The 27,117-nt window shown below is 36.1% G+C and overlaps 1 protein-coding gene across 13 annotated transcripts in view; it reads left to right on the forward strand.

Annotated features, from left to right (window-relative positions):
- Positions 1-27,117, forward strand: part of LOC106175622 (dystrophin) — a 95,539-nt gene that overhangs the window by 22,823 nt on the left and 45,599 nt on the right. For all 13 annotated transcript variants that reach the window (XR_015332159.1, XR_015332160.1, XM_087002330.1 and 10 more), the window contains 23 exons: positions 593-817; positions 1,779-1,866; positions 2,146-2,387; positions 2,607-2,760; positions 4,594-4,766; positions 9,792-10,007; positions 11,456-11,569; positions 12,257-12,583; positions 12,880-13,084; positions 13,377-13,480; positions 13,679-13,831; positions 13,989-14,150; positions 14,384-14,512; positions 14,741-14,914; positions 15,941-16,096; positions 16,368-16,535; positions 16,850-17,032; positions 17,311-17,466; positions 17,710-17,868; positions 18,135-18,272; positions 19,677-20,048; positions 22,122-22,294; positions 24,395-24,545. Coding sequence is in view for 11 of the 13 variants with exons in the window: in XM_087002330.1 (XP_086858456.1) it covers positions 593-817; positions 1,779-1,866; positions 2,146-2,387; positions 2,607-2,760; positions 4,594-4,766; positions 9,792-10,007; positions 11,456-11,569; positions 12,257-12,583; positions 12,880-13,084; positions 13,377-13,480; positions 13,679-13,831; positions 13,989-14,150; positions 14,384-14,512; positions 14,741-14,914; positions 15,941-16,096; positions 16,368-16,535; positions 16,850-17,032; positions 17,311-17,466; positions 17,710-17,868; positions 18,135-18,272; positions 19,677-20,048; positions 22,122-22,294; positions 24,395-24,545 (4,122 nt within the window). In the remaining 2 variants the exon portion in view is untranslated. The remainder of the gene's footprint in view (positions 1-592; positions 818-1,778; positions 1,867-2,145; positions 2,388-2,606; positions 2,761-4,593; positions 4,767-9,791; positions 10,008-11,455; positions 11,570-12,256; positions 12,584-12,879; positions 13,085-13,376; positions 13,481-13,678; positions 13,832-13,988; positions 14,151-14,383; positions 14,513-14,740; positions 14,915-15,940; positions 16,097-16,367; positions 16,536-16,849; positions 17,033-17,310; positions 17,467-17,709; positions 17,869-18,134; positions 18,273-19,676; positions 20,049-22,121; positions 22,295-24,394; positions 24,546-27,117) is intronic.

Raw genomic sequence — 27,117 nt, forward strand, 5'->3', positions numbered from 1 at the left:
AGATATGGTAATGTGTTAGGTTTGATATTTTAAGTGTTTGTATATATTAAATATTGATGTGATAAATGTGTTGGTTGTTGGGATATGTTAGGTATGGGGATGTGATAGTTATTAAAATTTTTGAATATTTTAAGTACAAATGCATATAAAGTACCTAAAGACACAAATGAGCAACTTTGTAACAAGGACATTGTTTCAAAAAAATAGCAGTCACACCAAAAGCATTTGTAACATTCACTCAGTCATGCACCACAAAGCAGGGAGTAGAAGACCCCAAAAGTTTAAGATACCACATTGATGTAGAGCCTGTTTCAACTTGTATCAGTTGGTACATCAGATAGAACAAACAGACAGGAATAGATTGACTATCAGATATTGCTTGAGGTTTGCCAGCCAAGATTCCTGTGTGTGCTTGGAGTCAAAGGTAGATTTTTACACAGAATTGACCTTTTGGTGATTAAAAGCAAATGTTCTTCCTCAGAGATGCTCCAGTTTATAGCGGTGCTAGTTTTGTCCCTTTACTTGTTATTTAATTACTTCTGATCCACTTCAGAAGTTAAAGATTGCACTGGTGTGGGTTGATTTTCCACAGATAGCCGAGTCTGGCAACATAACCAGCAACCTAGCCATGTCCCTGGGAGCCTCCCAGCCAAAGAAACCACGGATAGACAGCTCCCGCCGCCATGAGTTTGATATGGCAGTTAAAGAACTGAATTCTTGGTTTGAGAAGACGGAGAGTAACCTGGAGCTCCTCACCACTGAGGCACCACATCCAGACCAGCAGCTGACTCTGGAGGAACAACTTGTACTCATACAGGTAGGTGTGGTTAGAAACCAGGGTCTTGTTTTATAGATGAGGGCACTATTTACCAAAGGATTTTAAAGTTAAAACTGGGACCTAGCTTTAAAGGTTAGATGAAGTTTCAGTCTACTTTTCCCTGGCCCCGGTTTCACAAAAAAAAGTACTTAAGTCAGTTCCCTAGCTAAGGATTTGTGCATGTGTCCACGAGAGTGATGTAACACTGTTCCTGATAGGGTTAGATGTGTGCATGTGACTATGTAACCTTGATAGCATAGTTGTTAGCCACTGGAACTGACTGAATTTTTTTGTGTGTGAAACTGGGATCTGTTTTTCAAAATAGCTTAAAGCTGAAACTGGATCCTAACTTTAAAGGCTAGTTGAAGTTAAAGTATTTGACCTGGAATAAGTCAAGGGTAGTTCACTTAAATTAAGCAACTGACAATATTAATCATTTGTCATATCTTACGTTTACCAAACAGTATCCTCATGAAGGTGGGTTATCATGGTTCAGAGGAGACTAAACTTTTTGGACTTAAGAGTAAATTTTTAGTTCATTGATTTATTGGGGCCTGGTTGTTTCTGTCCAGAAATTGGTGTATTTATGTCACGATGCAAAAATAAATATCCAAACCCCTTGGGGACTTTCACCACATGATTTCTCAATATCAGATATAATAATTCTAACAATTAAAATGATTTTTTCATTTCTAAAGCCATCTTTTTTAGCTTGGAAGTATTGGCTTTCAAAGAATGTGTGATTTTTGTAGGTAATGTTTGCAAAGAAATGATTTACAGTAAAAAACTTAGGCACTCCCACTTTCTACAGGTATCTCTGTGCAAATTAATTGGGCCCAGGGGAAGTTTCCAGTTTCCATGTAGTCCCTATGCAAACATTTTTATAGGCTTTAGCTAAAGAGCACTTATTGTATGCCAGTGTTGTAAAACTAAGGTCTAAACATTCCATCATATATTTCAGGATACAGAGAATGATGTTAAAGACCGGGAAAATGAAATAAATCATGTCCATGCTTTAGGGAAGAGTCTAATTCAGGAGATTAAGCAAGGTAAGTTGGTTTTGTTTATTAACCAAGAAAAAATTTGTACATGCTACTTATTTATCTAATCATGTTCTAATGTGTACTCTTAGCAGTAATGTTGAAAATATAATGAAAAAGTTACAAAAAAGTGCTAAAGCTATATAATAAAATGGAAATAATGATCATGTTTACTAAAACTTTAAAAAATATATATAGTTTTGCATTTGAATACATAAAATGATGTAGTGAGATTCAAAAACTTGCCAAATATTAGAACATGTAATTAAAATGTATTATCAATTCCAGCTGATGAATCTTACGAAAGCATCGAGACGATCCTAAAGCAGCTGGAGAAGAGACGTAGTGACATGACTCTGCTTCTAGAAGACACTCAGCGTAAGATTATCCTGTCTCTGGAGACGAAAAACTTTTACGATGAACTCAACGCTCTCCAGGAGATCATGCTGAGCTATGAGAAGTGGGTAGGGGCAGCTGAGAGGATAGCTGAGGAAGCAACAGAGATAGGCAGGCAGCTGGAGCAGTGCAGGGTAGGTGTTTGATGGCGGGGAGGGGTGGGTGGGTGAAGTCTGCTTAAGTAAGTAGGGAAGACAGCTAACACAGATACTTAGGAAGCATTAGCAATGATACGAATTGACTTGGCAAATTTGATGTGCATCATTTGTCTGCTGTGTAAAGTTTCAGCTGAGTGGAATTCAGCTGAGTGGAATAATAAAAACACTTTTGAAGGCTTTCTAAAATCTTTGTAGGTCAAACTGAAAGCCATGAAGTCCCACGATGATAGACTGGAGCGGATCAATGAGCATGCCAAAGTATTGTTGAAGCAACCTGATGTTACAAGTCAGATACAGCAAGATCTGGATGCCTTCCTTAAGAGATGGGAAAATGCCTATGACAAGATAAGTAAGTTGCAAAAGACTTCCTATAAAAACAATTTGACAGCTGGGGCAGAAATTCAATATGGGGGATTTAGCATGTCAGTTCTCACAAATCGATTTCAATATTGTGACATTGACTGAAAAAAAAAATAAAACACCAATGTGCATTAACATTTTTCATTCTGAAAACTCACTTGTGTAAGTAGTAAAAGTGTGACTACTGCCATTGTAAAATCCATCGCTGGAATCCGTCTCACAAAGCAAGCTGTGTGTCAAGTGATGGCAAAGCCCTGATTTTCACAAAGACTTGTGAAAGCTGAGCCAGTGTCAAGGGCTTGACTTATTAATTGTCACGGTGTAGTTTGATGTAAAGCATTCATTAGAGAGTGTAAGAGAGACTCCATGCATGTACTTGAGATGTACCTTCAGCTAAGCTGCACGCCTCAATAGGCTTCATCCTGCTTTCAAAAGCATGCCATATTTTTTTTCTTGAACATTTGATAACAGTCTTGTAGTCTTTAGAAACAGCTTAAACCTGATGTCAGATGAAATTAATGGGCTACAGAAATAATTGTCATAATATTTAGCTGCATTTTAGATCTTCGTTATTCATGTTAGATAAATTGCACATCATGTACCGTAAACTGGGTTTTTACTAGTATATGGATCTGTTAGCTAGGTTCAGTAGTAAAGTTGTTTGTTTTATTGCTGTACCCATATTGTGAAGTGTGTGTCCCTTTGTTAACAGCTTTACCTGGTCATGCTCTCAGTGAGGGTGGGGAGAACGGTGAGTAAAATTGATGTGATTGATTTGCCAAGGCACTTGGTAAATCAAGGATGTATTAGGTCAATTATTTATGCTTCATTTATACGTTTTTTTGTTAAGTATAGCCATATTTATATGCCTTTTTGAAGTATTATGTTGCTGATGTATTTTACTGTACATAATATAGCCATTTTTTGTTAGGTAGTGTTGACAATTATCCTGCCTTATGTTTGCTTTATGATTGTCTTATCATGCTGGTAGATGTGTCATTTTACTTTCATATCATATTTACTGTGCTCTAGTTCATTTAGTTCAGAAAGCTGCAAGGTGATGTATGTATTTGAGTGCATTATGTGGAAAAGTCATCCCCGTGATGTTTAAATATTTGATTGGTCATAGTTTTTGTTTTATTTTTGATTGAGTACATTCTTCTTGCTAACATAATTCCGAGTGAAATTTAAATGTATTTTAAAGTATGTGTTACTATGATATGCTTAGGTATGGTTTGGTATAATGGGTGGCCTCTCTACTGGCTAAATAATGTTTTTATTTATTTATAATATAGTATTATTACTATATATAAACATGTGAGTCACCACTGTTAGACTTGATATAATTTTAAAAGGAACATATCTATTCTTTGATGTTTTATTTATATGTTGTATTTTTGAATATTTTCCAAATTGTTTTGGTGAAAGTTTTTTTTGCATGATACACACTATTTATTGGTGTGTGGATATTCTGAATTTATAATCAAAATACAATGATATATTTTAAATGTTCTACAAAATACATAAACACTTGAAGTATGCTTAAAAAAATAAAACATGGCAATTTGCCCAGTCAGCACTCTTTACAGATCTGATTTTTTGCCAATAACAAAGTCAACCAAACAAAGTTTACTTTACATACTTGTTATCAGCAAGCATCAATGTCAGCTGTCCAGTGTAACCAATGCTGTTGCAACCCAGAGGTTGGAAATGGTTGTCAACTGTTGAAAGATTTTATTGTCAATCATAACAACAACAGCTTCGAGAAAATTCCTCATTGAGTGGTGCATTATTTGATGCTCCATTTTCTTTCCCATTTCAGAGGATCGTCAGTTAAAGTTGACCCAGGCCCAGCACCGTGTGCCCCCCAAGGCTTTCCTAGAGGCCAAGGAGAGCCTGTTCAAGTGGCTGGCAGATGTGGAGGAGGTGCTGAGGACAGAACAGTACCAGATCATGGAACTGCCCAAAATGGAGGAGCAACATAAACAGTATATGGTAAGAGCTATCTGAGTTTTCTGTATTATACTCCTTGACTCCAAGGGGACTAAAATCAAGTACCAGCTGTAAAGGTACAAAGCCTAATTTCAAGAAGCATTTGATCAAGTATTGTTGAAGAAATGCAAGAACAAAGACTAGCATAGAGGGTACATGGTTCATTGTCATTTATTAATGTTTCATAACGATTTTGAAAAAAAAGTAACACCAAGACTTGTTGTCAGTGAAATATGATCAATCGGATATGAAAATATCAAAATGTGGTGTCTTGCAGTGATAGATACACAGAGAACAGATCATAAAATAGAGTGAATGTGGTTTTCTGTCACAAAAGATGTTTGAAGTGGCATAAAAACTCTCTTTCCAAGATGACTTTGAACAACATGTTTTTTTTAAAGGAAGCAAGGTCAAAAGTCTGACACTTAAAAACTGCTGAAAAGAAGAGTGATGAAGAATGAGGTCTAAGTTTCTTGAAAGATAACCAAACTATTCATATTTATTTGGCATGCTGACTCCTCACATAAATTTTACCTGTGAACATGAATTCCTGACATTTGCCAGCAAAGCTTTGTATATTATGTACACAGCAGTGCAGTTTGTCGATCACTGGTGATGATGAATGAAAGGGAGAGAAAGAAGAAGAGAAACCCACTTGTGACATATGGAGGAGTTAAATCTTATGCCAATTAGAATTCTTAAAGAACAGTCCTTTTTATTTACAATCACAGTCAGATCTTACACACGGTAAAACAACACAGTGCTGGTAGTTTTAATTTCTTGTTCAGTACAACAATATGGGAACTTGTCTGCTGCCATGCCCTCATGAATACCAGACCCAGCACAATGCAATGTCACAGATGGTTTGCCGTCTTAAGTAATTCCAAAAATTACTGAGAAGGGAAATAAAAATATATGAAAGGAAAAAATGAGAATGTGATGATTAAGTACAAAAACTAACAAAAATAACCCTCTAGCATTAAGTAATCCGTTCCACATACGTCTTACACTATCCTGATGGTGGTAAAGAAAACAATTTTGCAAAGAGAAAAAAAAATCCATCTACTACAGGGTTATCAAATTGGCATGGAGGAGCAGATGTAAAAGGGTGCAACACAACCCTTGTGGATTGGCAGAAAGTGAAAATTCAAAAAGAAGAACACAAGAAAGCAATCTAAAATTAGCTCAGCTTTGGAATAATAAAGATTGTTGGTGTATTTACAACAGCGCTGTAGATTTAAGATAGCAAGCATGGAAATAAGGGTGAACGGTTCAGGTTAAAGCCGTGATCGAGTGTAAGTCCAGAAAAAAGCATCAAACTGGTCCATTGCCAAAAAGACAAGAGTATCACCAGCTTTCGGGATAAGACACACTGTTGATCTGAATGCAAGGAAACATTAGGGCAGAATGTATTTTTTACAATTTCCATTGTATTACAAATTATCAGTGTTGCCTTTCAGTGTAGGAAGGTGACATGTGTTTTCTCTGAAATCTCCATCTCTGTGTGATGCTAGTGTGGCATGCTGGTGATGTAATTATCATTAGCATAACACAAGTGACAGAGTTAATGGGCCATCTGAGATTTCAGATAAAGACGTATACAATAAGATTGGCATAATGGGTGACTTCCATTAAACACACTTAACATCTTACATTTTGAAAATGGAATTCACAATTAATCCTTGGAAGTGTGTCCTGAAGATTGTGTTCAGGAGGAGAAACATGGACTTGTACTAGGTCAGGGTTATGTGAATATTACCACTGCATTATCTGTATGTGTGTGTACAGATCCTGATAGCTGTGCTATATGTGTATATACCTTCAGTAGACGGATAGTGTTTAGTTCAGGATGCTTCCATACAGTCACACATGATCTACCTGCTCACTGTAGCCTGCCAGAATGTGCTGCTTATGCATGGGGTTACTCTGCAGATGTTGTGTTGAACTGACGTGTGCAGCAGGTAAGGAGCTCATCTGACAAGATATGCATATCTTGATTTTTATGCTTAATGTTTGTTTGTGCATGTGTGCATACAAGCGGGCATGCATGTACTTGTAAAAAAAGGGTATATAGCTCTTTCATGCTTTTAAGATATTTGTTCTAGTTATTTGTAGCAGCAAAAGTATTTGAAACCGCCTGTGAATGAAGATTTCTTTGTATACTGTGATAGCATGAATATGCTGGTGAGTGTGTGTGTGCATGCCTGTATACATGTAGATAAAGGACGAGGGGGGAACTGAAGGACAGTTTCTTGTAATCGCTTCTTGAATAACAGGTAAATATTAAAGATGGATCTGTTTTCAGTAAGTATTTTAAAAATACATGCTTGATTACAGTCCTAATGGGGACAAGTATACAGGATAAAATGCATGCACCCATTTTATTATGTATTTAGTTGTAATTATGTAGATCGATAAACATTAATTTCCAAGTAGTTGTAAGTACTAGAATTGAGAGAGATTTTATGAAGGTAAAATATGGAGAGAGGTATTGAAGAGTTAGACTGGACTGTTTAAGCCTAATTGCAGATTAAGTTTAAACTAGTAGCAGTAATTTCATGCACTTTTTATGTATTGACACAGAAGTGAAATTTTCCAGCAACAAATAAGGTGACTGAACAGAAAAAAAATGGTTCAGAACTCATCTTGTATGCTTTTACAGATGAGATCAAATGCAAGCTGACAAATGAGGTTTTTGTCTGGGGTATATCCTCTCCACCATAGCATTTTTGTTCACTGCAGACATAAACGTTTGTGGGTGAATGTCTTTTAAATCTCTCCAGGGACCATCTTCTCAGTGGATTTATTGTGATTAATTTTCTATTGAAGAAGTGAATTCGATTGATGCTGTCATTTCACCTAGGATAATTAACTTGAATTGGCCTGGGAGGAGTAGGGATATCACGTTAAACTGGGTTAAAAGACTTCTGTACATGTGTTGGCTCAAGTGGTATATTTTACACCATTAAAAAGAACACTTTACCTGAGCTGCCTCATATGCATGCAATTTTATGCCTGGCATTTAGTATGGTATGAATTATCTGAAAAAGTAAAAGAATTTGCTCAAATAGTCTTTAACAGACATTAGTCTCACTTAAAGTTGGCAAGCTAGTGTTCTGCAGGAGGATTGGCAGGGCTATAGGTGTAGAGGGACAGTGTACTTTATCTGATCAACTACAGAACATTAAAGGTTAAATGATAAACAGCGCTAAATCTGATAAAACTGATTCTCACTATCTTCAATGCTGAAAGTTACTGAAGGAATGGGAACCCACAGTCGATGCAATTTCAATTAACAGTTTTGCATCTTCGATACAACATGGAAGAATAAAAGTAAGTTGAAGATTTATACTTGGCAACTATTCATGAAGGATGGGCTGTTTAGAATAGAGACATTTTCATATTTACAAATGTCAGAACATTACAAGAGCTGTCCTTGATTTATATATATCAATATTTTATGTTTGTTGTTGATTGTAGTGTTAAGTGAATATTTTGAAGGGCTCTTCCTGTTTATGACCAAGTTTGTTTTTAAACAGATAACTAGTTTCAGAAATATTTTTCAGAAATAATTCTCTTGTCCCGTTTTCTTTTTCCTATCCTGACACCTCCTAGGCTCTTTGGCATTGAAAAGATAATACCTTACTTTAAATGAAAACATGATAGTTGGGTTTTTTCTGATGTTTAAAATACCTAATAACTGAAAAAAGGGCAAAAACATTGTACATTTCTTTCACTTTCATCACTGTTCGGTTACAGATACTGTAAGATTCTTGTAAGTAAACTAAATAGTAAGCCATTTGACAATTGAACACTTTAATATGTAAGCAGCTTTTCAAGGAGGATTTCTTTAATATTTGTATAAAAAGGTTCATTTTCAAGACTAGCAGTTTACCCTTGGGTTTCCATATTATTTGGGGAGTGGTGGAATTTGTAGATGGCAAGAACTGTGCTATCTTATGCCCCTATTGAAACTAACTGGTCAATCTGTTATACATTCATTAAAGCATGCAATGGCCAAATCAAAATGGTAGAAGATTGTATCAGAGTATTTAGAACATGGGTTATCTGATGAGGGATAAGAACCCTCTTTCTTCTTAGGTTCATATTATTAACACCAGGTATTTATAATGGCAGTAATCTGCAGTATATAGGTGGTCTGCCCTTCTCTCTGGGTAGAAAATTGGAAAGGATTTACAAGTCTCCTGATGGCGAGTGAGCTCAGGATCAGTGAGATGTGGCCCTGTGAAGGTTCATATTTGGGAATCTAATTGAGTAGAGTGAACTGTTACCAACGCTGTTGAAAGATCTATTTACCTCTGAGCTGAATGCTTTCAGGATTCTGGAACATACACATGGAAGATATTTTCATACAGAAGATAAACTTTGAGTGGTGTCTGCCTGCTAAATTGGCAGAAAGATAGGATAACATATATTCTCAATAAAAAAAAATTACCTACGTGATTTTTCGCATTACAAGCTGACTCAGAATGCAATAAGTGGAGTGTTTTTTGTTCACTGGTTATTCTTAACTCCGAAACTTGGTTTTTTTAGGATTGGAACACAAAACCAGTGCCCATGGGGACAATCTCAGTTATCAAATAAAAAAGTTTATGTAAATAAAAAGTGGTTTGTATACGATGGTGAAACTGGGCAGAAGATTCAGGTAAACTGGGTTGTCACCTGTTTAAGACAGTTCACAGACCCACACAGACTAGCATGACTTCCTGCAGAGTTTCCAAGGTACATGATATGTTTAGATAAGGCAGCAAACAAATTCTCCATTACGTTTGATGCTGGGTGTTGTGGTAGGCAAGCCTTCCTGTAAAGGTACCAGCATACTGGAAGAGAGGAAATGTGGAGGTATACATCTTGATTATGTCACTTACAAAGAAAGTTGAATCAGAAATGAACAAAGCTGTGGCTGCCCGATGTGTGCAGCTCAGCTCTGTAGCAGAGTAAAAAGTAACAGTAATCGAATACTGTTAAGGCCATTGAATTTTATCTTAGTTCCAATCTGTGTTCTAGGAACTTCAAGGTGAGGTAACTGAGAACTTGTCCAATAAAGAATACATCAGCAGCACAGGTGAGGTGTTGGTGGAGAGGGCTGCCTCAGAGGAGAAAGCCAAGAAGCTGCAAGGAGAGCTGGAGGAACTGACAGCTCGTTGGAATGCCATGGCTTCCACTATAGCAGACACAGTGGTCAAAGGGGAACAGGGGATTGAGCGACTCAAGCAATATGAGGTGGGTGGATAGCTAATGGAGATGCTGTCTTTTGTGTTGTAACTTGTAAGTGTTAAAAATCAATATTATGATTTTGTCTCTTTGTCTGTGTAAAATGTTAGCATTATTCAGTGTTGTAAAGTGTCAGGTAAAACATGATGAAATTTAATGTACTTTGCTAAATGCAAATGCACGGTCTCATGTACTACATGGTTTGCATACTTGTGTCTTTATGTGCTGAACAGTTTTTAATCTGAAATTAAACTTAAATTGTTATTAGGATGTGCTTGTAATTGATAAAATGTTAAGTGCAAAACATCATTGAATTTTTAGTTTCTCTAAAGCTTAGAAAACAAAATGTTGATGTTTCATTTCTTTTGTATGACACAGTATAATAAAGATGTGGTCATGTTTTTATGTACTCACTTAGTCTTGCTAAACAGGTATATTTCAGATATATTTTAATTATTAATCCCCAAATTAATTTTAGCACATTGAATGGCGCAGTGAGCATTTAGTATCAGACAGTGTGCCTTTTGCAAATAATTTTTTAAAAGCAGAAATACTCTCACCAAAGTGTGTTGTGCTTCAGTGCAGGCGAGATCATAGGTGTTGGAATTTGCTATCCTAAATTTAGAAAAACACTCCTAAAATCCACTTAGCTTTATCAGTATTTGCTGAGGTTTGCTCCTGGTGATTTGAATTGTTGTGGATCTGGATAAGATTACTTTCAATAACAAATTGACCTGCAACTTTTTTTTTGACTGTTGGAAATCTTGTTAAATTTACTTACTTTTTTTTAGTTGTGGTATAACTTGTGATCTATGCACGTGCATTACAAGAAAAAGGCCAGATTAAAATAACAAAAATTAGCAACGGCAGGATTTAACTGGATTATTTTGTAGATTTACACACTGGGACTGACAGTTTAAATATGATTTAGTATATCACAACAGCAAGTTTATGACCGTAAGGAATGTGCAGTAATTTGCCTTGAGATTCATTGGTTGCATGTCAGCATGCCTAAATGTTAAAGTCAATGTCAAAGTCCCTGCTGTAAGTGACCCGTCAGGCCTGATTGACACCCTTGCTGGGCCTAACAGGTCCATTGGGAAGGGCATGTATGCTGCTAACACATTGTGGGCTCACAACATGAAGAAAATGTATGTTTTAAATTTTGCACTTGTAGAGAACTGTTCTCAGAGTTGTTCCCGTGACCATCCTTGATGGAACAGACAATCTAAAAGCAATTGTTTTGAAGTGGACAATTGTGTGAAAAGAGAAAATTCAGTAATAAACTACATGTTGTGATACATTAGCTACAAGAACTTGGTCATGGGGCAAGCGGGAGAGGTGGGATGGTTTCCTCTCCAGAATTGTTTATGTTAGATCTGCTCAAGATACATACTGTGTATACAGTGAAGTTGTTTAAATTCAAGTGATGATACTACAAATAATTTTTTTTTCAGAACCAGGTATCTGGGTTAAATAGGTGGATGGATGAAATGGACACCTTCTTAAAAGCCGAGATGCCAGCACTGGGAGATGTTGACACACTGGAGGCCCAGCTTAATGAGAGTAATGTAAGAAAGATAATACTAACATTCCATTTTTCTGGCACGGGAATATTAGCCAGGAATTCTGACTACAAACTGACATATAATTATCACATTGCCATTGGTTCTGTACAAGTTGTTATGTCTCAATAGAAAGTGTGTTTATGTGATGTTAGTTGAGAGGAAAATATTTGGATGAGACTCAACATGTTTGTAATTTGAGGGCAACTAACAGATCTTTGTAAACACGTGGAATGCTTGAAAAAGCAAGCATGAAGTAAGTTTTTTTTTGTAGTAAACTGTTCAGTAGAAGAGCCTTAGGGAATTATTGCTGTATTATTGATACAAAATGGTAAAGGATATTGATATTAATGAGCAAAGATTTATTTAATCTCTGCTAAATTTTGCTCACAAGGGATTTAGATGAGTTTATAAAAATCAGATGGACAGATTGCAGCCTCTTTTCATTGTCAGTCTGACATCCTCAACAGCTGCCGGATGCTACATATCTGTATAATAACATTATTACTTTATGACAAAAAGTCAAATTTACTGTACCAATATTTAACATTACTAAACTGATTAACCTGTTTCAACAGGTAATAAATTTTGTGTAAACTTTGTACTGTTAAGATTTTATTCACTGTTCGATATATTTGAGATTTAATCATAATCATAACAACATATAAAGGCCTGTCAACTCTTGAATTTTAGGGAGTCCAAGAAGACATCAAAACTTTGCAGTCCACAGTTGACAGTATTCATGAACTAAGTGAGGAGCTGATTAATGCTGCCTCTGAGGAATATGCTGCTGTCCTGCAGGAAGAAATCGGCACCCTTGACCAACGCTGGGAGAATGTTGTACAACAGTCTAAGGAACAGAATGAGCAGCTACAGTCAGCCTTAGAAAAGAGCCAAGAAGTCTTGAAAAACATAGAAAGTCTGAATGAATGGTGTGACAGTGTGACTGAGAAGGAGCTCTCTTCTGACTTTGTTTGTGAAACTCACACAGATTTGTTTACAGCTACAAAGAAATTCAAGGTAGTTATGATATCAGATATTAGGTAATAGTAGCTAGGTGTTTTCTCAGTTTGGTGAACTATGTGAGTGTGAATCAGTCAGACTGTTCATCATAAAAGACTACATGATTTCTTTATTATGGATCAAAAGATTTTGTATCAATCATTGTCAGACTGGAGCACTGACCATGAAGGTTAGAAATGTCATCTGCTGGTATGTCAGTGTTATCTGAAAAAAACGTCTGTTTACCTGGAAAGACCAATTAAATGTTGATTGATTAGAAGTCTTGGTTGAATAAAATCAATTAATTTTTGCAGAAACTGAAAGATGAAGTAAGAAGCAAAGAAAAAGAAATAGAAGACATCCATAAAAGCTGTGCAGAGGATTCTTCCATGGAATCCTCAGAAGAACTTGCCCAGAAAATTAACATTCTCAGTAATTGCTGCCTTGATATCCGCAACCGTGTTGATAATAGCCTCAAGATGTATGAAGAGGCAAATTCCAATTGGAACCAATTAAAAGGTACATCAATCACGCTTTTATCGTCTGGAAATTATGGCATTCACATGATGCAAGGATCAGTATTATGATTAAGAATTGTGAATAGTGAACTTAAAGAACAACTACAGTGCATATATTGATGTTTATGGTGATCTGAAAAGTAGGTTTTGAATTATGTCCTCTCTTCATTAATTAGGTAGATAATAAAATTAATAATAAGCATTTTAAAGGTAATTGTGCATCTATGTATGGGTATAATTTGTGTTGTAACACGCCATTACTCAATTAAATAAAAAACGGTCACATCTTTCAGCTTTGCTACGAGAGGAAAATAAGTGGTTAGATGGCTTGCAGAAAAAGCTGAATTCTTCATCCAAATCTAGTGCTGACGCAGAAGAAATTTCAGAAGAGTTAGATGTTAGTACATTGATACCTGGTATTTTGTTTATAATGTCCACCAATTAATTATTTGTCAACTTGTGTACTTTTTTGTCTTATTTAGTAGAAACTTATGTGATGAGTATGTTATTGTAGTGAATATGTTGAGCATTTTCTTACTTGTGTTTAAGTGTTGCATAGTTTTTCCTCATTCATTAAATGCTGGTTTACTAATAGGAACTAGAAGGCTATGTACGTGACCCATCTGAGGATAACAAGAACAAGATCAATGAACTGGGTGAACTGCTGATTGCAAGTAAAATTATGACATCCACAGTGAAAACAGAGGTGGATAACTTCAACACAAGATGGGATAAACTTATGGAAGAGGTAAGAGGGAAATCTGAGCTTTCAAAGAAAAAAAATATGAATAAAATCAAGATGTAATATTTGAGATATTTTTATTTATAAGTCTTTATTATACATTCTTGTAACTTGAAGAAGATTTGATGAATGATTGATGTGCTGACTTGTGTGTCTGTTGCAGGGCCTGAGTGCCATTGAGAAGTTGGAGGAGGCCATCACTCAGGCTCAGAACATTGAGCGTCAGATGATTGAGATGACCCACTGGATGATGGAGGTCAGTAGTCTGCTGCAGTCTCGCCTGGACGCAGACATGTTGGCGGGTGATATGCCGGAGGAGTTTGAGGTAAGATTATGAAAAAAAGATGTTTCAAATTGGTATAGTAAGATTCAGTTATATTTAAAATACAGTGGCTTATTAACATTTTATGTAAATATGTATGACAAGTATATAATCAGTTGTGCATTATTGACAATTGCTGTTTTCAACTTGATGGAAATAAATTATGCATGTAGGTAAGTAATGCTAAAAATTTTATATAACTTGTTTTTGATATTTTATTCTCTCTTGTTAAATAGAGTCTTAAACAAGAATTTGAGCAACAGGATCAGATGCTAAATGAAATGGAGAAGCAGATGTTAGATTACAAAGCTCAGGGAAAACAAGAGGCCAGTGCACGTCTTGAACAGCAAATACTCATACTCAAGGTATTTAAATGTTAACAACAAAACAGTCCTGGCTGATATAATGGATTTTGGATATAATCAACAGTGATTCAAACTCAACAACATACAAAGGCTATTTAATATATTTAATTTATAATTTTCAATAAGCACAGAAAGTAGTTCAATTTTATAATTTAGTATTTCAATCATATTCCTATGATATGATAGATAGGAAGATTTAAAGTGTCTTTATATTTTGGTTTTACTCAGAAACACTATGGAGAGGTGCAGCTGAAGTTCATGAAGTTTCAACGTCCAGTTGATTTTGAACCCAAACTTACTCATGTCAAGAGAGCTCTGGAGGAAGTTCAGGAGAGGATTCACCTCATTGAACTGCGTAGCGAGGACCCAGAAGTCGTCCAGACACAATTAGACCAGTGCATGGTGGGTTTGTGTGTCCTGCCTCCCTCCTCCCTGTCACTCCCTGCATGCTCTGTGATGTATGGAATGACCTCGTGATTTGCTGAGATGTTACAAGATTTCTAGAAAAGCACATGTAGTGGTGGTCTGTGCACATGCCTGACAGCAAATGTTTTATTTAGGTACAAGTAAATTATAGACGAGAAATTTTGTGCATATTAACTTTGATTTCTTTATGTTCAAAATATGTTTCTGTTAGGATAAATTTTTTGCCTTAGGTAATGCAAAATTTTCTGTGTCTGATCTTAGTTCATTTCTTATTTGACTTGCAATTCAAAAAAGAAAAATGGGGAAAATTTTAAAATCTAATCCAAGTTTTGAAATTTATTTATTTTTATTCAGGTATGTAATAATAGCATGATGCATTGACCACATATCTACTTGGTATTCTGGAATGAGATATCTCGGTAAACCAGCTGAGAGGGGTTCGACACCCAAATACCCTGTGCACCAGTTTCTTTGTGATGGGGGACATCTTGGTCCACATCAACCTTGATTCATTATTACTTACCTGCTCATATAAAGAAGATATTAACCATAATATAACCCATTCATGCTAAAACTCTTATTTGGAAGTTTGCTTTAAATATAGTCTTACATGGATATCTCCCTTACTGATATTATTCCAAAAATGCTTTTTTCTGTGTTTTAACTCTCTGTGTAGCAGTAACAAAACAGATGTGCATGACTTGTATTTATTCTTTTTTTTTTTATATTTTCACATTGTCCATTTATTTGAGTTTATGTCATGACACATTTTAAAAAAATCATAACTCTTTTCTGTATAAAATCCCATCACTTCACTCAGCTCTTTCTTTTTTTCCCCCTCCTTGATATTTTTTATATCTCAAGATCTGTAAAAAAAAGATAAATTGTTTATTCATATTTTTATAAAACTAATACTGGACAAGTCTGCAGTGTGATGAACTTTTTTTACTATAAAATGTCTGTGAATCTTGGACAAAGCAGTGTGCTGGTTTTATTTGGCAGAAATTCTACAAGTGCCTAAGTGAGATCAAATCGGAGGTGGAATTTGTGATCAAAACTGGACGTCAAGTGGTTGACAAGAAGCAGGTGGACTTTCCTGACAAGCTTGGAAAACAGTTGGATGCAATAAAAACACAATACAATGAGCTTGGTGCACAGGTGAGTCATTATAATAATAAAGTGGAACTTACAGCACAATTAATACTCAGCACAACTTTTCACATCCAACACAATACTGTCACACCTACTGCAAGCAGCACGCTTTACGCAAGCACACCCCCCCCTCCCCCAAATTTTACCCATTTTAATACATGGTTTGTAGTTTAGTTCCTGATTCATTACATAATGACGCTATACATGTACTTAACATTAAAGAGTGCACTGTATTATACATTGCAACAAATAACCATATATGCGGGAATATTTTCAGGTAACACAGGGAAAGAAAACATTAGAAAAGGCCTTAAAAGTGTCTAAAAAGTTGAAAAAGGAGGTGACTGGGATCACAGAATGGATGGATGCTGTGCAGAGAGAGCTCAACAAGAAGGAAATGGTAAAGGCTCCTAAGAACCCAGAAGAGGAGAAAATGTGGATGGAGGTGAGTTTCAGTATCGTATCCATTTTGTTGGAGGAAATCAGTGAGGACAGCAGTATTATGGTCTACAGAGTTTATAAATAGAAAAAGGTGATGATAGAAAGCATCCTGTTCTTAAAAAACTTGGAGAGAATGGTATCCCTGAACTCTTTTGCTCTACTAGCACATTAGAATAATTTTTAAATAATTATTAAAATATTAAGTGTGTGTGTGTGTTGGGGGGGGGGGGGGGGGGAGGTATTGTGGAAGGCCAAAATAATATGGATCAAGTATTCAGAGTTTTTCCTACCACATCCTCATCCTCATACCTATTTCAGACCACCATGCATGAGCTGGCTAAGAGAGAGCCTTCACTGACCACCATCACTGAACTGGTCAGCCAAATCCAGGAGATGGCCGAGGATGGTCAGCTGGAAGAGGCCACACAGACACTGGAACTAGTCAAGAATAACTGGAATGAATTGTCCAATAGACTGGCTGCCAGGAAGACATTGCTGCAGGTAAAATATGACATTGTTTTCTTCTCGACCACAACTTTTTCCAGCTCTAAGGAAATTGCTTAACTAATGGATTTAACCTAGTATGTACTTGGTTCTTATTTAACGAAAAAGTGGTATTTTGAGAAAAATAAACTACTGAAAAAAATATTAATTAATGTTCATGCACACTACTTTAATAGTGAAATAAAGGATATAATATTGTGCCTTGAAACTGCAATTGCATTCAAAGAGGCAATATGTTATTTGAAATGTAAAGGATGCCACCTTTCTAAATTTAGGAACAAATTGCCCAGCTTGATGAGATGTACAGGGAGTTCCAGGATTCCTTGAAGGAAGTAACAGTCTGGCTGACCAAGATAGCAGACAAATTAAAAAGCATGGACAGGAGCTCACCAGAGAAACAGGCACTTGATGGGGAATATGAAAAACTCAAGGTAAGCAGATATTGTATTAATTTTGACACCAACAGAAGCCTTGAATGTACCCTTGAATGCTTTGAAACTGCAATTGCAGAAGCCTTGAATGTGAAATCTGGTGTTATTGTTTAACAAAATTAAGTTGTCTATATTTAGTAAAGGGTTGTCATATATAGTTGGATGGTGAGAAATAGAGTGAATAACATACAAAAGAGATAATTTTCTATAAGTTATGGCATTATTTAAAATTCTTTATTGCAGTCCTTACAAGTAGAACTGAATGAGCTTCATAACCAAGTTGACCAAGTGAGAGATTCAGCCATTGATTTGATGAGCCGCAGTGAGAAATACCACAAACTGGTGGAGCCAGAGCTTACACAGCTTAACCAAAGATGGGAGGAGACAGCTGAGAAAATCAAGGTAAGCCTTCCAAGGTTCTTTATGACTTGAAGAACAGCTTTTATAAAATAAATTCCAATGATGTAGGATAATCTGAGTGTAATCAGCATGTAGGCTGCACCTAGATTTATTTATTTATCTTATTTGTTTCAAAAGGTGACTTTAAATTTGCAGTTTGTTTTGTAATAACCAAATTGTGACACTGACCAACAAACACAGTGCTTGTTCGCACACTGTCACACCTAACACAGTGACAAACTTTATTTATTGTTTCATTTTCTCTGCAGTTAAAGCAGCAGTCTCACCATCAGGCCAATGAGCAGACCAAGCCAGAGATAGAGAAAGCTGTCACAGAGCTTCTGCTGTGGATGCAAGAAGTAGAGACAAAAATGAATGAAGCAGATGGCAATGAAGAAAGATTACAGGTAATGTGCAGTCATTAACAGCAGAAGGTTTGGTGACATGTAAGCATGTGATTATTAAACTTTGTGTGGTAGAAGATACAGGGAGGTGGAATAAATACTCGACCGACTGGAAGTCTCATTCACTGAAAAAGAACAATTCAAGGAAATCTTTTTATGTGGTAATTATCTCAACAAACAGAGATAATGTTCTTTTGCTATCACATATTTATTATAATCAAGCACAACTATAAAAATGTCAAAATGATTAGTTATCATGATTGACAAATATTTCATGATGTGAGTGATATTTCACAGCTCACAGCTCATTCATAAGATCTAGCATCATTTCAAATAATATTTTGGCATATTTTGGTGTTAATGACATATTTCAGTTCATAAATAAAAGTAAATACACACCGTTTTTGTTACCTGAAAGAACTATAGAGTGCTGGTAACTTTGGCTGTCATTTAATGTGTTTTTTTTTCAATTAAACTGGAATTGAAGTATAAGAAAAATCTGTATTCATGAACCAGCTTAAATGGAATGTATTCAAAACCATGTTTGACATTTAAGCTGGTCATTTTCTCTTTTTAAAGATAGAAATGGGATCTTTAATTAGTTTCAATTTATAAGATAAGCGGTAGACTCAACAACTATTTAATAGCAAAGAGAACCTTTTAAAAGTTATTTATTGTTTATTAAGCATTAAATTGTACTAATGATTTTTTTAGTTAGAAAAGATTGCTCTGAAGAGTTCACTTCATCCATGTTAAGTGCAAATTTCTAATAGATACATAAATATTTATAGAGAAAAACATGAAACTTTGGTAATAGCTATTTATTGGTAGAGCAGTTAAGGTTGGGAGAAGGATTATTTGAAGATTTGGGTTTGATCCTTTTATATTTGTAGATTCCTTTGATTAAAAATCTTGCACTTTGCATCATAATTTGCACAACTGCCTGCTGATTGTTGTCTGCAGTGTTCTGATCCACGAAGGTCATTAGGTTGCAAGGGGACAGTGACATGTTGTTAGCTGAGAAGATGAAAATATGTGCTGCTGGCTTGCGTTACTGAAAAATGATCAAGAGGGTGGTGGAGCAGAAAAATCAATGTTTTAAAAATAGTTGAAGGATATACTGGGTTCGGGTACTGTTTTTTTTTTTTTCTTTCACATTATTTGGCAAGGTGATGGAAAGAGATGATGGATGTTAGGCAAACTAGAGTACACAAGGAGGGTTTTATTTTCTTGCACTCCAGGAACTCTCCATCAAACTCCGCACTAGCAGTAGGTGACACAATAATAAATGTACTTAACGCAGCAGGTTAATGGGGAATCGTGGGTTAATTGACCAGCATTGTATCCTCTTTATTCTGAGGAATTGAAGCATTTTGTGTTTTAGAATGCACTCTCTGTATTTATCAGGCTGTGGAGGAAGATATCAGCAGACGCAGGCTAGAGGTCGAAGCTCTACAACAAAAGACCCAAGATGACTCGGAAGCAGAAGAGAGCGAGGTTGGAAAACTGAACAAACGCTGGGTGGAAATAACCACAAGATTTGACCAACTGAACCAACCCCCAGCAGAAGAGACCATAGAACCCCAGTCATCTGCTACTGTGGCAATGATGTCTACTACCACCGTTGTAACTATAACAACTTTCTCCAGAGTTCCTTCACAGTTTGTTGAGGATGTGAAGAAGATTGTGCAAGAAGTAGCAAACATTGAGAAACAACTGACAGAATGTTCACCATGGACAGAATACGATGACATCTCTCAATATGAAGAAAAATTAAAGGTAAACATTTTCTTAATATCTTGTTAAGTGTTTTATTAATTGAGCAGTGATTACATGTAGTAATATTTATTATCATTATTAATTGACATAATTAGTTGCTAGAGCATTCCTTAAATGTTGTAGAAAATAATTACATTTCTTAAATGTTGTAGAAAATAATTACAGTACTAGTATTTATGATTAACATGTAATTGAGAAATTATTGAAAATAGATATAGCTTCATATGGTCTGACCTTTCGTTAATGGCCTTTCAAAGAAAGGCTTTTAAAACTGTTAATGCATGCCACCATTTAGACCCTCTAGAGATTACTTTGAAACTTATATCTACAGAAAATGTCCCAGGCCTGAAAAACTAATAGCCTTAGAGTACAGCTGGGCAAAAAGGATTGTTTTTCTCCATTTTGATCTAGTTTCCCTTAGAGAGAAAACATATGAGATAGCATTGATTTTGAAGAAAATATTTTGAGTCAAGAGGGTGGAGATTACAAGTTGATGTTTCTGCTCAAAAATATTTTATTTCTTATTTTCATCTGAGTCGATTTCCAAATCTGCCATACAAAGCAATTGCATCATGTAGTTAAGGTTAGCTGTATACTTTTGAAATTTGCCATTGAAAAAGGAGAGAGGAGTACCACTCACATTTTGTCTTCCTCTCATACCACATGCCCCACACATAATATCTCTTCCAAAGAAATCACATGCATATTTCTGAAACAGAAACTCTTTAGGTGGTTGGTTTTATTCATTTCGTAGGGCTGCGGTATTCTTTTCTTGATGTTATCAGCACATTTCTGCATAAATCTTCTTGACATGAAGATTGTTGTCCTTCAGAAATCGAACCCAGTGCATACCATGGTGGTTGGCTGTGAAATGACTTAGAGTTTGGAGGATGAAAAATTCAGGGTGGTGGTAAAACGTTGTTACCATGACCTTGTAGATGACATTAATTTATTACTGTCATTTAACTATTAAAACTTTTCCACTTTATTATCATAGTTTTGTAAGAATATTTGATATTAGAGGACAAAGGTGTTAAATGAGACAGAATAACAAAGGTTGTAATACCCTAGCATGCAATATGACATTGTTGTAATATGTTTGCACTGCAGGGTAATTGTATTTGTACATGTGCTCTGCTGTGTGACATCAAATGTCACTGGTAATGTCACAGGCCTTGACATGGTAAGACACTGTGTGATCATCGAGTCCCTCTGACGTCACTGCCCACACTCTGGTATTGTCCGGCAGTGATAACGCTGATTAAGGAGGAAACAAAAACCCAATTGACACCAGCTTGTCTCCCCAGTAAAGGTGTGCATTTGCCATCACCCCAGCCCAGGTGTTATCTTGTCTATTTATCTTCCTATTACACTGTGAATGGACCTGGGACATGCAAAGCTTCACCTTGTGCCTTCCTCGGTGAATGTCTTGTGCACAACTCACTGTTTACCCACGCAAAATTCAAATATCTTTGTGAAATATTCAAAGGAGTAATTTTTAACATGCTGGATTACATGTTAGTGGCTTCAGGGAAATATATCTGGATTTTATCACATATCTAGCAATCAGTGTGCTCCCCTTCTCCCCTGGGGAATTTCAGTGCAGGCTGTAAGTGATGTTAGTGGCCATGTAGCAGAGTGTGATGGTATGATAAGAGGTGCCTACAGGTAGATGTATGGGACCAGTGTTAAACATTGAGAAAAGGGAATGCACAAGATAACCAAGATAGCACTCCTCCTGGAGAAGAATCTTGGGCTTGCAGGCAGAAATACAGATGCCTAACTAATCTTTGGAGTATCTTGTTTGGTAACATGACCACTGTTTTATTGACTGCAGTGTTTTTTTTTATTTTTGCTGAAAAAAAGAACAAAAAATTGTATTTATTCTGGGAATTCCAGGGATTTAGAAGGGCTGTCCATCTCATGTAGCCTGATGAACGCAAACTGAGTGTATACAAATATCCAACCTCAGCATTATTCACTGTCAGCATAATGCCTTCACATTAGTCAGATTCCATAGCTTTTTTTCTGGGAAGTGTGCTATGTTAGTACAGCTTATGTCTTCTATTCCAGGCAGTGCAGGGGTCCCTGGAGATGTTGGAGCCGTCAGTGGTAGCGGCAGAGGAGCAGAAGGATGGCGTGCTTGATGCCAGTGACCATGAGGAGGCTACAAGGATTAAGAAGATCATGGAGAAACTGCGGCAAGATTGGGCCAGAGTGAATAAGGAATACAAAGAAAAATACGGGTAAGAAAATAATTTATTTACTGCTATAGTCACATATATAGAAATTTGATAGAATGACCCTTGTTTTCCTCAGAATAATTTCTCTCCAGTTCATGGGAACATAAGCAGTGTAATTATGCAGGTTCTTGGTATAGGTTAATCTCACAACTATAAAAATGTAAAAATGGCCAATTAACTTGATGAACAATTAGAAATAATTACTAGAAATAGTTTTAAATGAAATATGAATATTAACTAGAAATTGTTTTCATGAAAAGTACATGTATCCTGGTATTTACAATGTACCGGTCCAACCCATGTCTTAAGAAAATTCCAGCCATTTAATAATTATACACAGGGGGCAGATGACAATTATGAATACAAAGATATCTTGTTTAATTTGGCACTGAGTTAAGAGATAAAATCATCATTAGCATAAAGGTGCATCTGAAAGTATTTGAGTACCTTAACCTGAAAGTCAACTATACATCAACACATACAACTAGGAGATTTTTTTTCAAATAAAAATTGCCATCAATTATGTTTTCAATAAAGCTCATATCATGATTGTTGAAAGTATGATTTGGTTTGATTGAGCAGTTAAAATGCTCTGTTTACTTTACAACATGAAAATTTTGTTAGATTACTAGATGTCATTGAGTAAAACTGCTTTTTTATACTTGTTTTATTGCTTTTATTAGAAAAAGTAATAGTAATAGTAATAAGGTGAATACGCCATGCCCTAAGTCTGTGGATATGCACAGTAGAGGGGCTTGTTGGACGTACAGTCCATTCACTTTGGGCCTTATGGTCAAAGTATTTATGAAACAGTCTCTCAGAGTGATTGATGACACTGTCATACTTTCTCTGAACTCATATTTGCTTAGATAACTGATGATTTTGGATAGCATGCTTTGCACAACACTGAGGCTGTAGGTGGAGTGTGCTTTTACAGTACTTTCTTATTATTACATAATAATGATTGATATTGCTTGTGCAAATCAGAATAAATTGAGGTGTAATGGAAAGTCTGGCTACAGCTTGACTTCTCCACAGCTGTCTATCATTTCTTTGACAAAACCTCATTTAATTAATCACAATTTAATTAAGATCTTTAGCTAAACAAAATCACATCAGAGCCAGGGGCATGATCACACACAGGAGCACTCCGCAGATGGATTTGAGTTAAAAGGTGATTTCTTTAATGACAGTTAGAGCTAGTGACAAAGGAAATGTTTTTGCCGAGGGGCAAAATATGAAATATGGAACAAGAATACGCGGCTACCATGTCCATGTAGGGTGGTCAAACAGCTAGAAAGGTGACCAGTGGGCTTAGATTTCTTTCACCCACTTGAATGTGGACTGATACCTTGGCCCAAACAAAGAGAATATGGCCAAGTTGATGCTTCTGGTGATATAGGAATTATGGATGGGGATATATTGCTACTATTTTGTCATACACTTTGGAGATGGTGGGTGTCGCACAGTGATTTAAGAGAAAGGGTCCAATTTACCTAAGAAGATGATGCGAAGCAGTGCGAATGAAGTTGCTGACATTTTGTCACTGTTTAATGAATTGCTCATCTATATAGAAATTATGTACCAGGAAACTGTTTACAAAGACAGGTATTCAACAAATGAAAAAATGTCTTTCTTTTATAGTAATATAGTTTAATGCTGTCTTTTGGTGAATTGTATGGCAATTTATTAATGTAATGTTTGTGATGTTATCAGCACATTCATCTACTTAAGGAGAGGTGTATATATGGTAAAGACCAGAGTGTTTTCATGTTTACTTGGATAAGAACTAGAATACTCATGTTCTGGGGACTTAAATTGAGGGTTGTCAAGAGGTTTGGTGGGTTAAGCACCTAAGTACATTTATGTTTCATGTGCTTTAGAGCAATTTGCATACTTGAGTAAATATGTTTATCAAATATGTTTAGTTCTGTTTTTAAAAAATGTTGAATAATTATAAATTGGAAGCAAGTAATACTATATAATGTATAAGAAAATTAAAGGTAGTTTTGCTGCAGGTTTTTCAGTGACAATTTAATGGAAATGAATGAATGAAAAAAATCGTTTATGTTATTTTAAATGACTGATTCTATTTTCATCCAGTCACTGGACTGAAACTGCTGACCAGTGGCGTCAGTTCCACTGTGACATGAAAGAGCTGGCGTCGTGGCTGACAGAGGCAGAGAAGACGCTGGCTGAGACCAGGACTAGCGAGGGCAACATTGATCTGGAGAAGGCAAAAGCACAGCAGAAGGTATGTCCTTTAATAGTGGGGAAAGGCTTTAAACATGGTAATTTTTAACTGGTAAAAGTTAAACACATTGTAGCTTATTTACAATATCTATAGATGAAGATGACACTTACCACTACTCTTCCCTTTTTATCAATGTTTTATTTCCTTTGTACTATTTTTGGAACACACATCAACAAATCACAAATCAACATCTAGTGATTTGATTTGATTTGAAGTGAATGAAGTGGGAAACATTCATACATAAGTCATCAATTTGCTGATTCACAATAACCAGAAGTATGATAATTAGGGTGTAACTGGAGCTGAGCTGCATAAAATTTGTGTTATCTTGGGAATTGTGAACCGTATGAGTAAGAACAAAATGAAAATTAATGGAAGACTGATGCCTTGGCCCAGAGACAAATCAGCCATCTTTGTGTTGTTCTTTTTTTTTCATAGATGTACCAGCAATTTTGATGAGATTGCTGTTATTCCCAAGACTTGTAAAATTCTGATTTTCTAATCATTACATTCTATTCAAGGACTATAGATACAGTATAACCCTGTTTAGATAGTAACCCTATGCTGTACATTTAAGATCAATTTTTATAGTATATCCTTATATGTGGGTGTAGTGATAAAGGCTCTCTAAATTGAATTAGATACAACAATGCTGTATGTACTTATTTATACCGTAACTTAAATATTTTACCTTTAGCTGTGTTCATTATTGCGTACATTATAGCTGTTTCAATGCTGGTTTTTCATAAATATTTCAGGCTGTGTTACGTAATTATATTACAAGCTTAGATGTACCCTGTACATTTTAACACCTATTTTTGTAGTTGAATTTAGTCAGTTAATCTCTGGCTCTATTTAGAATAGATGATCCGAGTACTAACTGATCCACCAACTAAATATGGCTGACCGTACTTCAAACGGATGCTGCTAATTCCATGATGGTCTCCCTGCCTCCATGCACGCTGTCAGTGCAGGGACTTAGCAATTAAACCTCTGAGAGGGTGGAGGCAGGGTGACCATCAGGAATCGGCGGCATTGCTTTTGAAGTGGGGCCGGCCATATTTAGTCGGCAGATCAGTTAGTCCTCGGATCATCTATTCTGAATGGCCCCTACATATAGATAAGACAATTTCACTTATGGGCATTGGAATTTATATCATTGCTTTTAAAATTATTCCAATTATTTAAAAGCCTTGTTTGCCTTCAAGAAGAACAAAATATCTTTAGAAAATGAAAAGACAACAAAAAATGTACTGTAAAGGTTGCTATGACATTTTCAAATCATTACCAATGTGAATCTGTGAAGAGCTCATTTTATAGCTGGTAAGTTGCTACTAATGATGCTGGCTGTTACACAAACTAGTACATGAAGGTGTCAGGCTTTCCCATTGATCAAGTATGCTACATGTACTATTGTGAACAATTAAGCCCCTTTCATTGGTGCAGTTGTCTTGATGAGCACCATATTTGTGCGCTTCTTTGCATTGATTGTATGTGAAAGAGCTGCCATATTAGCGGACATCTAATTGAGAACAAATAAAGTTCTGCGTGACCATGATTTCATTGATGAACTTATTGAACAGGGTGGTTTAGTTGATTATTTAGTGTGGGTTAATGTAATGGGCATCCACTCTGGACCCAGACTAGAGTTCTCATGGATTAGTGTGCTGCTGCCCATTGATATGAAGGCCATCTCTGTCTGTCTTAACCATTGACATTAATGACAAGGCACAAGATGGATTGATTGGTGCACCAAAACAAGCAGGACTGCAGACATGATATTTTAAAAGTGCACACAGCCGAGCACACAAAGTTGGCTTGACCACAGGGTAGCAATACTGGGAATGGAAACATCTGGTGTAGATTACATGCAGCAACTTTTTCTTTTGAATGGAGTGGATATGTTTGCTGTTTAAAGTAACATTTGTATAGCCTGTCATTATGGACACTTCAGCTCAGGTGGGTTAATCAGCTGGGACAGCCCAGTTAACAAGTTGCATTGTTTAAATGGGTAGTATCTTCTATGGTGACAAGCACCTGTCGCCATGATAGTCGCACTAAGTCACACTAAGGAAAGTCCATGAAGCAGAATACATAATTGGAATAAAGCTAGGTATAGCAGAGCATTTATTTAAGCAAGACAAAAAGCATGATTTATGTATGAGCCCATTTCTTAGCCAGTTTAGAATAAGATCATGCATCTTCCATACTGTACATTTAGACACAACAGCAAGTTAGTGCTGAAATACCAGTAGCAGGTAGTGATAATAATCAAGTGGTGTAGGCCCTGTCATAAGGGGATGAGAGGGTTGTGATACACTGTACATCAGCCTTGTTTCATGTCTGTAGCCAACATTCCAGCTTGTACTACTGTATGTCACCCTGTAGATGATATGCAGCAGCCAGGTCCATTAGAGCCCCCTTGTGTATGTAGTTGTGCTGGTAATGAAGGCGGCTATGTATGTGTCAGCTTATCAGCCCATTGCATGCAGAGGTGTGGGAAAACAAAACTCAGCATTGATAAAATAGACTGGAAAAAAAAGAAAACCCACTTTATCTCAGTTCCTAAGGC

Source organism: Lingula anatina, chromosome 1 (assembly GCF_051362555.1).
Source record: "Lingula anatina isolate TDL-2025a chromosome 1, LinAna3.0, whole genome shotgun sequence".
Classification (NCBI taxonomy): domain Eukaryota; kingdom Metazoa; phylum Brachiopoda; class Lingulata; order Lingulida; family Lingulidae; genus Lingula; species Lingula anatina.